Source organism: Callospermophilus lateralis, chromosome 10, assembly GCF_048772815.1.
Source record: "Callospermophilus lateralis isolate mCalLat2 chromosome 10, mCalLat2.hap1, whole genome shotgun sequence".
NCBI classification, from domain to species: domain Eukaryota; kingdom Metazoa; phylum Chordata; class Mammalia; order Rodentia; family Sciuridae; genus Callospermophilus; species Callospermophilus lateralis.
Window position 1 is genome coordinate 103884373 of NC_135314.1, and position 12971 is coordinate 103897343.

The 12971-nt window shown below is 32.3% G+C and overlaps 1 protein-coding gene across 4 annotated transcripts in view; it reads left to right on the forward strand.

Annotated features, from left to right (window-relative positions):
* Positions 1–12971, forward strand: part of Ift80 (intraflagellar transport 80) — a 136318-nt gene that overhangs the window by 99782 nt on the left and 23565 nt on the right. For 2 of the 4 annotated variants that reach the window (XM_076867516.2, XM_076867518.2), the window contains 5 exons: positions 2158–2293; positions 2694–2841; positions 4290–4461; positions 5453–5542; positions 5643–5815. In XM_076867516.2, the coding sequence (XP_076723631.1) occupies positions 2158–2293; positions 2694–2841; positions 4290–4461; positions 5453–5542; positions 5643–5815 (719 nt within the window). Of the gene's footprint in view, positions 1–2157; positions 2294–2693; positions 2842–4289; positions 4462–5452; positions 5543–5642; positions 5816–6217; positions 6282–12971 lie in introns of those variants that run through there. The other 2 variants (XM_076867519.1, XM_076867517.2) reach the window with 2 other exon arrangements.

Below are 12971 nucleotides of genomic sequence, written 5' to 3' on the forward strand. Positions count from 1 at the left end.
TATTTCTGGAGATTTTTCCATATCTATACATACTGTGCTTTCCCAATCCTTTTTCCTTCTACCATATAATGTACATTTTATGGATATATCAGAATTTATTTAACCTGGGCCCAGAGGGTGGACACTTAAGTCCTCTCTAGTCTTTTGCTTTTATAGTACTGCCAAGGTGAGTTACTTTGCATATACATCATCTTGCTACAGTTCTAGTTCTTCTTGCTACAGTTCTAGTATAACTGGCATTAATTCATGAAATGTTTCTGGCCCAAAAGATATGAGCATTTGTAATTTTAATGAGAGTTGTCAAGTTATCTTCCAAAGAGAGTGAATCAGTCTCACTAGGAATATATGCATTGCCTGTTTCCCTACAACCTCTCCTTTATAAGTCATTTTAAATCAAGATGAAAATTTTTCCTTTTCAGTAGAAATAAGTATGTAAAAAATAAATTTCCCAAATAATAACAACCCAATCTAGAACTCAAATCTTTGTGTTATTAAATGAATATTAATTAGTACAGGGCAAAGTAGAAGGTTCTAATGAACAAAAAATTACTGTCATCTCCCACTATGAAGAATGACTCAGGATGAATAGAATAGAAATAGAGAGAGTAGAACTAGAAGATGGGGAAGTCCTGCTGAATGAAAAGGTAGACTCCTCCCCTTTGTGCATAGGTATTATTATCATTATTGTTCATGTTTAATTTTGATGGGGATTAATGCTTGGGGATTAAACCTAGGGCCTTGCACTTGCTAAATGGTAGGTGCTTTATAACTGAGCTACATCCCCAGTCCTTTTTATTTTTTATTTTGAGAACAGGGTTTCACTAAATTGGGGAGGGTCTTGCTAAGTTGCTGTGGCTGGCCTTTAACTTGCAATTCTCTTATCTCAGTTGCTAGGTTTAGAGGTATGTGCTGCTACACCTGGCAAAAATCAATTTCTTTAAAATGTTTCCATTTTGAAAATTTCTAGCTGTATATTTCATGCATGTCTTAATATACATAGAACAAAATTCTTTACTTCCTTAAAATATAAACTGTGGTATTCCAGAAAAGAGCTGCATTTAACAAAAAATGTATTTGAATATGACCCATCAAGTAGTTCCAGCTACTTGAGAAGCTAACACAGGAAGATTGCTTGAGGCCAGGAATTTAAGACCAGCCTGGGCAACCTAGTCAGACCATGTTCTATGATACCCCAGAAATTCCTTTTGGATTGAATTGAAATGAATCCATTCTAAACCATTTTTAAGTTATAAGAAAGTTTTATCTTACTAGCCAATATGGTAGCTTAATGTAGGATACCAGAAATACTCTTATTTCTGGAAAAGCAATGGTCTTGGAATCAGGATACTGAGTTGTTAAGTTTCAGATCTGTTTGGTACCAAATTTTTCTGAGCAAAATTGCTTAACAAATGTGGGTCTGATTTGCAAAATAAGTATTATAATAATACCTATATAAGATTTCCTATTTCACAGGAAATGAATATGAAAAATCTATAAAATCTAAGGCTCTGGAAGAATGAAATATTTCTACATATGTCCAAATTTTATTTTTAACTAATTCTTAAGATATAGGTGTTAGCTAGTATACTTAGAATACATTCTTTTTGTGGTAGGGGGGACCAGGGATTGAATTCAGGGGCACTTGACTACTGAGCCACATCCTCAGCCCTATTTTGTATTTTATTTAGAGGCAGGGTCTCATTGAGTTGCTCAGTGCCTCGTTTTTGCTGAGGCTGGCTTTGAACTTGTGATCTCCTGTCTCAGCCTCCTGAGCTGCATGCCACCACCGTGCCCAACTTAGAATACATTTTGGTAAGAGGGGCTTGTTCATTGAACTAAACCTGTCATTTGCCCCACCTTTTCCACCTGATCCTTTATGGATAATTCAGCAGGTTTCTCAGTGTACAGCATATCTATGTACACTTTATTTTATTATGTTTTAAAGGCTATCTTTCCCTTGGATTGTAGGAAAAGAAGCTAAATTTTAGTGTAGCTTTTGAATTATTAATATATTGGCAACTTAAAATTATTTAAAAGGGACATTTTATCATTATAAATGACATTTAATTGATCTTTAAATAAATATTATGATTAAATGATCAAAATGCTCTTGCAACTAAAACTAGTCCAACATTTATATATTTTTTAAAATTTTAGAATGAAATCTTGGAAATTGCTCTGGATCAAAAAGGACTTACCAATGATAGAAAAATTGCATTCATTGATAAAAATAGAGATCTCTATATCACTTCAGTGAAACGATTTGGGAAGGAAGAACAAATTATCAAACTTGGTAAAATTTTAATATGTTTTATATTTTAATTATTGTCCATTTTCTTAGCTCTACTCTATTTGTCATGTACCATTTTCCTTGCTTGAATGAATCTTACAATGTTTTGGTCTCACATTTCTTAGCTGTTTCACTCCATTTTAATATCAAGTCTTTAACTACTGCACCTAAATTGGCATTGAAAAAAAGACCTACAAATTAAAAATGTAATGGCTTAAAGTAGAAGATTCAAATATGTTCATTAATTTTTATGTGAATTTTGAATGTTTTATCATCATACATTCAGAAAGTAGAGACATCATTACCAAAAGTTAAATGGGATCTTGTTAGCTGATTTTAAAGATATATTTTTGATACTTATATATCAAAACTAATAGAACATTAATATTCTTGTTAAATTAAGGAACAATGGTGCATACTTTGGCATGGTGTGATACATGCAATATCCTTTGTGGACTTCAAGATACTCGATTCACAGTGTGGTATTACCCCAATACGGTTTATGTGGACAGAGACATTTTGCCTAAAACTTTGTATGAAAGAGATGCAAGGTAACATTTTACTGCATAGAAATCTGTGTTGTGGTAAATGAAACTATAATAGACTGTCATATATTCATTCTGATTTCAATTCTACATGGTATCTTATTTTAATCAAATAAATTGTTCAGCTAAAACTAGCTTAATGAGGTCTAAGTGATGGAATTGAATAGAATATATAATATGAACTATTTATTTGCCTCTTAATATAATTTTCAAGCTTAGTAGTATTTAATGGTAGCTTAGATAATTTTCTTCAGTGTGATTTAGTGATTTTAATACAGGCACTGTTAAGATTTTTCAGTGAAGCACAACTTTGTGATAACTACCCAAAACACAGATTGTCATAGACTTTAAGAAATTGAGTAATGTATATGTCTTTTAAATTGAATTTTTTGTTATAGAGTAAAAGTAAAAAAAAAAAAAAAAAGATTATAAGAAAACTCTTGGAGAAAAATATAAGTTTGAGAAAAGGCTTCTATGAAAACCATAACTTGGTTTTCAAATCTGTTCTGAGTCTGTTTGTTTTTGCAGTGCTGGGGATCAAACCCAGGCCCTTAGACAGGCTAAGCAAGTGCTCTACCACTGACTACATGCCTAGAATTTGAGTTTATTTTTAATATTTGAGTCGATGGCCATAGGAAAATCAGAGGGATAGCAAAATAAAACCACTTAATTTTTAAATTAATGAAGTGAGTTACTTATTTAAAGTTTACCTTTTTATTATTAGAAAATAATATATAGTCTTGGAATTCAGCTTAATTTTTATTAGTTTACCTCTTTTACTTCTAAAAACAAAAGTTTAGTTATTTAATCATTTACATGATTTATCTTAAGATGGAAAAAATGTGTTAACTTTCTATCACTGTAACAAATATCTGATATAATCAACTTATAAAGAGAAAAGGCTTATTTTGATTTAGTTTCAGACCATGATTGGTTGGCCCTGTTGCTTTTAGACCTGTGGTGAGGTAACACATCATGGTAGGAGCATATGGCAGAGCAGAACCACCCACTTATGTCTCAGAAGTGAAATAGACATAGAGAAAGGGCTAGGGTCCCACTGTTCTTTGAGGGGCATTCTCCCAAATGACCTAAAGACCTCCTACTAGGCCCCATCACTTCCTCAGAGCATCACCCTTGGGAGCAAGCCTTTAACCACATGGACCTTGAGGGAACACAAGGTCCAAACTAGCAAAAGGTCACTTTAGATGCTTTTAAGAATAGCTTCAAATACTTAAGAACTTTTGTCACTTTAGATTGAAAGTATATATTTCTTCAAATATGTGCATATAGCAAGTTAGATTCAAATATTTTTTGAATACATATATAACTTTGGAGGGAACATTTTAGAGATTGAAAACTCCCTATGCATGTCAGGGGTCTATTTCTCAAATTTATTAATATGAAAATTTTGCTCAGAATGTGACCTTAAATTGCCTTTTATTATTTTTTAACAGTGAATTTAATAAAAATCCTCATATTGTGAGTTTTGTTGGAAATCAGGTAACTATAAGAAGAGCTGATGGCTCCCTGGTACACATCAACATATCACCATATCCTGCTATTCTCCATGAATATGTAAGCAGTTCAAAATGGGAGGATGCTGTAAGACTTTGTCGCTTTGTTAAGGTACTTTACATTTCAGATACATAGTTATGTACATATTGTGAATGGGTTTACCTTTTTACATGATGAGTAATGATAAAACTAAGGAGTAAAAATTTTATGAATAGGATCATGTCTTTTGCTTTATAAATGAACATGAGCAATTCAGAGGAATTACTATGTGATTTATTCTTTGAAAAAGCTATAATTAGATCTGTAGTTTGTAAATACTAGCATATATAAAAATCTTCTGTGGAATATAAAAGTTTCCTAAATTCTACCCCACAGAGATTTTAATTCATTAGGTCTGGGTTGAGGATTAGGCATATTTTTTTAAGTTCTTCTGATGGTTCTTTTGTATAACTAAGATTAAGAATCTCTGCTTTAGATCAGCATTTCTCAAATTATTTGAATTCAGTATTTTCCAAAAATGTTTGACCATAGATCTCTTTTATTGAATATCAGTTAACATCCCTCAGAATACACTTTGTAAAATAACAGATGCTTTTCCTTACAATGAATTGGTAGTAGCTGTTTGTCACTATAGTATTGTTTGAGAACATCAAACAATTATGTTCCTCTGCTTCCCTGTAATTTATAATTTCTGGTCCCTCATTAAAGAAATGGGAGGGCTTATACCCTTAAATTATTTCAGATTAAAAACAAAACAAAATAACAACCTTGGGCTGAGTGTAACTCAGTGGTAGAACAGTTGCCTACCATGTGCCAGACCTTGGATCTAGTCCCCAGTATCACAAAAATAAATAAGCAAATAAATAAATCCTTGATAACTAGAAAAGTATTTAGAAAATTTTATTTGAAAATTCTCTGTTATTAATGTATTTTAAACAAAGTAACAACAATGAAATCCTCATATTATTTTTTTAGTTTTTTTTCATTGCCGTGTTCCATAATTTTATTTTTTAAATTAACTGCTTTAATTATTATTTTACTAGGAGTTTGTTTTAAGACAGTTCAGCCATGTAGTTGAGGTAATTCTTATGTTTTACTTTAGGAGCAAACCATGTGGGCTTGCCTAGCTGCTATGGCAGTTGCTAATCGAGACATGACTACTGCAGAAATAGCCTATGCAGCAATTGGTGAGGTAAGTAAATAATGTTTTCATATATAATGTGTAATTTTTCTCACCATAATTTGTCATATTTCTATTGTTTTTCACTTCAAATGTTTTTCTTTTGTTTTAGATTGATAAGGTTCAGTACATCAATTCAATAAAAGATCTTCCCTCTAAAGAATCAAAAATGGCTCACATACTAATGTTTAGTGGAAACATACAGGAGGCTGAAATAATACTTCTTCAAGCTGGCCTTATTTATCAAGCAATTCAGATCAATATTAATCTCTATAACTGGGAAAGGTAATAAAAATGCTTTTCATTAATTCTAAAACCTGACTGACCTTAATGTATTTTTCCATTTAGCACTTAGTAAATTATATTTTTCTATTGTACTAATAGTTTCCTATCACCACACAGTTTATTCATATTTATATTTGTGAATAGTTTACAATTAAAGATTTATGTATTCTCTGAATTTGTGATTAGTTAAAAGTTGGGGGTGTGAAGAAGAGAGTCTATGATGTCTCCCAAATTTCTGATATTAATACTAAGAAGATTGTGGCACGGCTAGCAGATTTTGTAGCGAAGATAGTGAGTACACTTTTAGCTAAGTAGAATTTGAAATACTTATGAAGAAACATCTGATAATAGTTTATTGAATGGACCTGAAACTCATGAGAAACTTTTGAACTGTATTTTCAGATTATAAGTCACCAGGAAATGGACAATAGTTGAAGCAAGAAGAAAGGAGTGGTCAGGAGTAACATTCCATTAGACTTTGGGACAAATTGCTTTCTGAGACAGAGTGGCATGCTAATCTTCTCTGATGTATTAAATCCTTCCACTCATTCTCTCAGAACGTGTATCCCAGTGAACAAAGATAACTCATATATCTCCCAATCATAAGGCCTTATATTTATAACTCTTAGGCTGTCTACAAAAATTCTAATCTCTATCTCTGTTTTTCCCTTGAATAGAAGTAATAAAAATGGCAGATGGTTAATTTTGTGATATACTGTAATTGCTTTATTTATGTCCTATTCATTTAATTCAGACATTCTATTTCTGTCCTTTTTTCCTTGGGGGTGGGGGTTAACTAGGGATTGAGCTCAGAGGAACATGGTCACTAAGCCATATCCCCAGCCCTACTTTGTATTTTATTTGGAGACAGGAACTGACTGAGTTACTTAGCAACTTGATTTTGCTGAATCTGGCTTTGAACTTGTGATCCTCCTGCCTCAGCCTCCGGAGCTGCTGGAATTATAGCCCTCCGCCACCACGCTCAGCTATGTTCTTTATTCACACAAATTGGTTGTCATTGTTTATAACTGAATAAAGAATTATGAAATATGTTGTTGGTACTGTAAAAATGCAAGGCCATTGTCCTTGTCTGAAATTTGTTCACAATTCATCTATTTAGATGCAGGATCTCTGGTCTAATTCCTAGGTCCTTGATCCACTTTGAGTTGAGTTTTGTACAGGGTGGAGGGAATTAATTAATTAATTAATTTCATTTTGCTGCATATGGATTTCCAGTTTTCCCAGCACCATTTGTTGAAGAGGCTATTTTTTCTCCAATATATGTTTTTGACACCTTTGTCTAGTCTGAGATAACTGTATTTATGTGGGTTAGTCTCTGTGTCCTATATTCTGTACCATTGATCTACATGTCTATTTTGGTGCCAATACCATGCTGATTTGTTACTATTGCTCTATAGTATATAGTTCAAGGATTGGTGTTGTGATGCTGCCTGCTTCACTTTTCTTGCTAAGGATTGCTTTGGCCATTCTGGGTCTCTTATTTTTCCAGATGGATTTTATAATTGCTTTTTCTATTTCTATAAAGAATGTCATTGGGAATTTGATTGGATTTGCATCAAATCTGTATAGTGCTTTTGGTAGTATGGTCATTTTGACAATATTAATTCTGCCTATCCAAGAGATCTTTCTATCTTCTAAGGTCTTGTTTAATTTCTTAAAATAACTGGTTTGAGGAAAGAATATAGCTAAGATTAACCAAAAGAACTTGAAGAATGAAAAAAGAAAGAGATCAGCAGGTACATATCTGTTGAATATGAACATTCAAGGGTCTAGTTTAAGAAGAGGAATCAGCAAAAGAGATCAGGAAGAAACAAAAAGATGAAATTTTTAAAAAAAATTATGGAAAAATTACAAACATAGAAATAGAATAATATAGTTTATAGTATGGTAGTATACTAGTATAATAATATTATAGCAATATAATAATATAAGAGTAAAAATAGAGAATAGTATACTAATCTCCATGTACCCATCAGTCCTCTTCAATAATCAACCAATTTGTAGATAATCTCCCTTCTTCTTCTCTATTTAATGTGACCTAATCATACTCATCATATAATTTTACCTATAAATATTTTAGTTTATATCTCTAAAAGTTTTTAATATAGTCCCAGTACCATGATTGTATCTTTTTTTAAAATTACTTTGTAGTTGTAGATGGATAACATGCCTTTATTTTATTTGTTTATTTTTATGGTGGGCTAAGGATGGAACTCAGTGCCTCATGCATGCTAGGCAAGCACTCTGCCACTGGGCTACAGCCCCAGCTCTCATGATCATATCTTAAAAGGTTAACATTATTGTATTCAGTGTTCTTATTTCTCTGTTGATCTATAAATATTTTGTTTTATGGTTTGAATCAGGATACAAAAAAAGATCCATATATTGTGATTAGTTGATGCATTCTTAAGGTTTTTTTTTTTTTTTTTTTTTTTTTTTTTTTAAAGCATCGGTTCTTCTATTTCTGTTTATGTTTTCTTGCAATTTCTCCATTGAATGAACTGGCCCTATACAAACCCCATAGTCTGGACATTGTTGATTGCATCTTTATGGTATCATTTAGCATATTCTTCTATATCCTGAATTAGTTTCTGATTGGTTGTTGAATATAGAAACTTGGTAGGTTTAAATTTGATTTTTCTGGGGGAAGGGCTGGCTAAGGATCTATAATAGGTGGTGGTGTATATGTTTCCATGGTAACTGTTTTTCTGATGTTAGTAAGCCATTGATGATCACTGTCTAGATCCATTAATTAGGGATTATAAAGTTGTGCTATTTCTAATTCTGATATTCTAGAAGTATAGAACTTAAGTATTAGATGATGAATATATTAGATTACTTTTAAGATCCTTGAATTTCTATTATTTGTTTAAATTCTCTAGAAGAGAACAGATTTTATTTATTTATGTGTGTTACTCAAATGAGAGGCATAGATGTTTTAAGTTATGCTTTTGTCTTTCCTATTTGGACTTGAAAATTGCTTGCAACCTAACAAGAAGCAGTTCTTTTTTTTTTAATATGACAGTAATTTTGAAATATTATACATTCATAGAATAAGTATAACATGTTCTAATTAGGATCCTACCATTATTGTGGTTGTACATAATGTGCAGTTTTGTGGGTCGTGTATATACAAAGATAGGAAAGATATGTGCAATTCATCCTTTTGTCTTTCCTGTTGCCATCTTTCTTCCCTTCCCACTTTGTCCAGTCCAATGAACTGCTAATCTTTCTTCCCTTGTTGTCGGTTAGTATCTACATATCAAAGAGAACATTCTGCTTTTGATTTTTTGGGATTAGGTTATTTTACATAGCATGATAGCCATTTATTTACCAGCAAATGTTATAATTTCATTCTCTTTTATGGCTGAGTAATATTACATTGAATATATATATATATATATATATATATATATATATATATATACCATGTTTTCTTTATTCATTCTTCTGTTGTAGGGCACTTAAGTTGGTTCCATAATTTAGGTATTGTGAATTGAACTGCTATAAACATTGATGAGGTTGTATCTCTGTAGTATGCTGATTTAGAATGTATTTTGGGTATAAACCAAAGGAGTGGGATAGCTGGGTCAAATGATGGTTCCATTCCAAGTTTTCTGAGGAATCTCTATACTGCTTTCTAGATTCCTTACACCAATTTGCAGTCCCACCATCGATGTATGAGTGATCCTTTTCCCCACATTCTTGCCAATATTTATTGTTGCTTGTATTCTTGATAATTGCCATTCTGGCTGGGGTGAGATGAAATCTTAGAACAGTTTTGATTTGCATTTTTCTAATTGCTAGAGATGTTGAACATTTTTAAATGTTTGACCATTCATATTTCTTCTTCTGTGAAGTGTCTTTTTAGGAAGGAAGCCCATTATTGGTGTTGAGTTTTTTGAGTTCTTTACATATCCTGAAGATTAATGCTGTAAACATGTGGTAAAGATTTGCTCCCATTCTGAGGGTTTTCTGTTCATCTTATTGATTATTTTCTTTGCTGAGAAGAAGCTTTTTAGTTTGGTTCCATTCCATTTATTGATTCTTGATTTTATTTCTTGCGTTTTAAGAGTTGTTAAGGAAGTCAGTTCCTACGCCAATATGGTGAAGATTTGGTCCTACTTTTCCCTCTATTTTTAAAAAATATTTATTTTTTTAGTTGTAGTTGAACACAATACCTTTATTTTACTTATTTTTATGTGATGCTGAGGATTGAACCCAGGTCCTCACACATGCTAAGTGAGCGCTCTACCGCTGAGCCACAACCCCAGCCCCACTTACTTTTTCTTCCATTAGGCACAGGGTCTCTGTTCTCTTAGGTCTCTGCCTAAGTTTTTGATCCACTTTGTGTTTAATTTTGTGGAGGGTGAGAGATAGGGGTTTAATTTCATTTTGCTACTTATGGATTTCAAGTTTTCCTAGCAATGTTTGTTGAAGAGACTATCTTCTCCAATGTATGCTTATGGTACCTTTGTCTAGAATGAGATACTGTGTTTATGTGGTTTTGCCTCTGTGTCATCTATTCTGTTCCATTGGTCTATGTGTCTGTTTTGGTGCCAATACCATGCCATTTTTGTTACTCTGGCTCTGTAGTACAGTTCAAGGTCTGGTATTATGATGCCTCCTGCTCAACTCGTCTTGCTAAGGATTACTTTGTCTTTTCTGGGCCTCTTACTTTTCCAAATGAATTTTATGATTGCCTTTTCTATTTCTATGTAGAATGTCATTGGGATTTTAATAGGAATCACATCAAATCTGTATGGCACTTTTGGTAGTATGGCCATTTTAAAATGTCTATTCTGCCTATCTAAAAGCATGAGAGATTTTTCTAGCTTCCAGGATCTTCTTCAATTTCTTTCTTTAGTGTCCTGTAGTTTTCATTGTAGAGGTCTTGCACCTCTTTTATTAGACTGATTCCCAAAAATTTTACTTTTTTTTCAGGTTACTGTGAATGACGTAATTTTCTTAATTTCTTTTGCATTGGATTCATCACTTATGTATAGAAATGCATTTGATTTATGAGAGTTGATTTTATATCTTGCTACTTTGCTGAATTTATTCATGAATTCTAGAAGTTTTCTGGTGGAATTCTTTGGATCTTCTAAATATAGAATCATGTCATTGGCAAATAGTGATAGTTTGAGTTCTCCTTTTCCTATTTGTATCCAGTTTTTTGAACATGAAGAGGTGCTATATTTTGTCAAATGCTTTTTCTGCATCTATTGGTTTACTTCCATCTCTGGATGTCTATGAAGCATTTAAATGTATCATGACAAAAACAGAACTCTAGAAAAACTAGAGATGGTAGAAACATACCTCAACATTGTAAAAGCTATCCATGCTAAACACAAGGCCAAAATCATTCTAAATGGAGAAAAATTGAAAACATTCCCTCTAGAAACTAAAATAGACAAGAATGCACTCTTTCACCACTTCTATTCAATGTAGTCCTGGAAACTCTAGCCAGAGCAATTAGATGAAAGAAATTAAAGGCATACAAGTAGGAAAAAAAGAATTCAAACTACCAGTATTCTCATTTACCTGTAAGTATTTTTTTATTTCATTCCTGATTTCTTCTGCTATCCATTTATTATTCAATAATGTATTATTTAGTCTCCACATGTTGGAGTAGCTTTTGTTTTTTATTTTATCATCGATTTCTAATTTCATTCCATGATGATCTGTTAGAATGCAGGTACTATCTGTATTTCTTTATATTTCTGAGAGTTGCTATGTGGTATAAGATGTGGTCTATCTTAGAGAAAGATCTGTGTGCTGCTGAGAAGAGAATGTATTCATTCATGATTGATGAAATATTCTATATATGTCTGTTAAGTCCAAATTATTAGTTGTAAATAATACAACCGATAGTTGTATAGTTTCTTTGTCTAGTTTTTGTTTGGAAGATCTATTCATTAGTAAGAGAGGTGTGTTAAAGTCATCCATTATAATTGTGTTATAGTCTATTTGACTCTTGAAGTTTAGAAGGGTTTGTTTGGTATATGTAAATGTTCCTTTCAACTTTAGTTTGTGGATGTCTTTGCCAATGATGTTAGTCTCCTAGAGACAACATATTGTTTGGCCTTGTTTTTTAATCCAACCTGCCAATCTGTGTCTTTTAATAGATGAGTTTAGGCCATTAACATTCAGGGTTATTGTTGAGATATGATTTGTATTCCCATTCATTTTGGTTTATTTCTGGTTTTAAATTTGACTTAGTTTTTCCTTTGATTTTTTGTCTTTTCCTTTAATGTAGTGCCTCATTTTGCTGGGTTTTGGTAATTTTTGTGGTTTATTTTCTTCTTTTTTCATTTCTTCCTTATGGAATATTTTGCTGAGAATGTTCTGTAGTGCAGGCTTTCTGGTTGTGAATTCTTTTAGCTTTTGTTTATCATGGAAGGTTTTTATTTCATCATCAAATCTGAAGCTTAATTTTGCTGGATATAAGATTCTTTGTTGGCATCCATTTTCTTTCAGAACTTGGTATATGTTATAGGATCTCCTACCTTTGAGGGTCTGGGTTGAGAAATCTCCTGAGATCTGAATTGGTTTCCCCTTATATGTAATCTAATACTTTTCTTTTGTGGCCTTTAAAGTTCTATCCTTATTCTATATGGTAAGGCATTTTCATTATAACATGCCTTGGTGTGGATCTGTTGTAATTTTGTACATTTGGGGTCCTGTAAGCCTCTTGTATTTTATTTTCCATTTCATTCTTCAAGTTTGGGAAATTTTCTGACTTATTTCATTGAAAAGATTATGCATTCCTTTGGTTTATATCTTTGTGCCTTCCTCTATACAGATAAATCTTAAATTTGGTCTTTTTGTGTTATTGCATAATTCTTGGTAGTTCTGTCATGTTTTCTTACCATCTTCTCTGTGTGGTTAACATTATTTTCAAGATTATATATTGTGTCTTCATTGCCTGAGGTTCTGTCTTCCAAGCGGTTTAGTCTGTTGGTGATATCTTTCATTGAATTTTTAGTTTGATTTATTGATTCCTTCAGTTTGAGAATTTCTGCTTGATTTCTTTTTATAATCTCTGTCTCTTTAGTGAAGTGATCTTTCACCTCCTGAAATTTATCTCTGATTTCACTCCTCACATCATCCTTTATGTTGTGGATCAGTACAT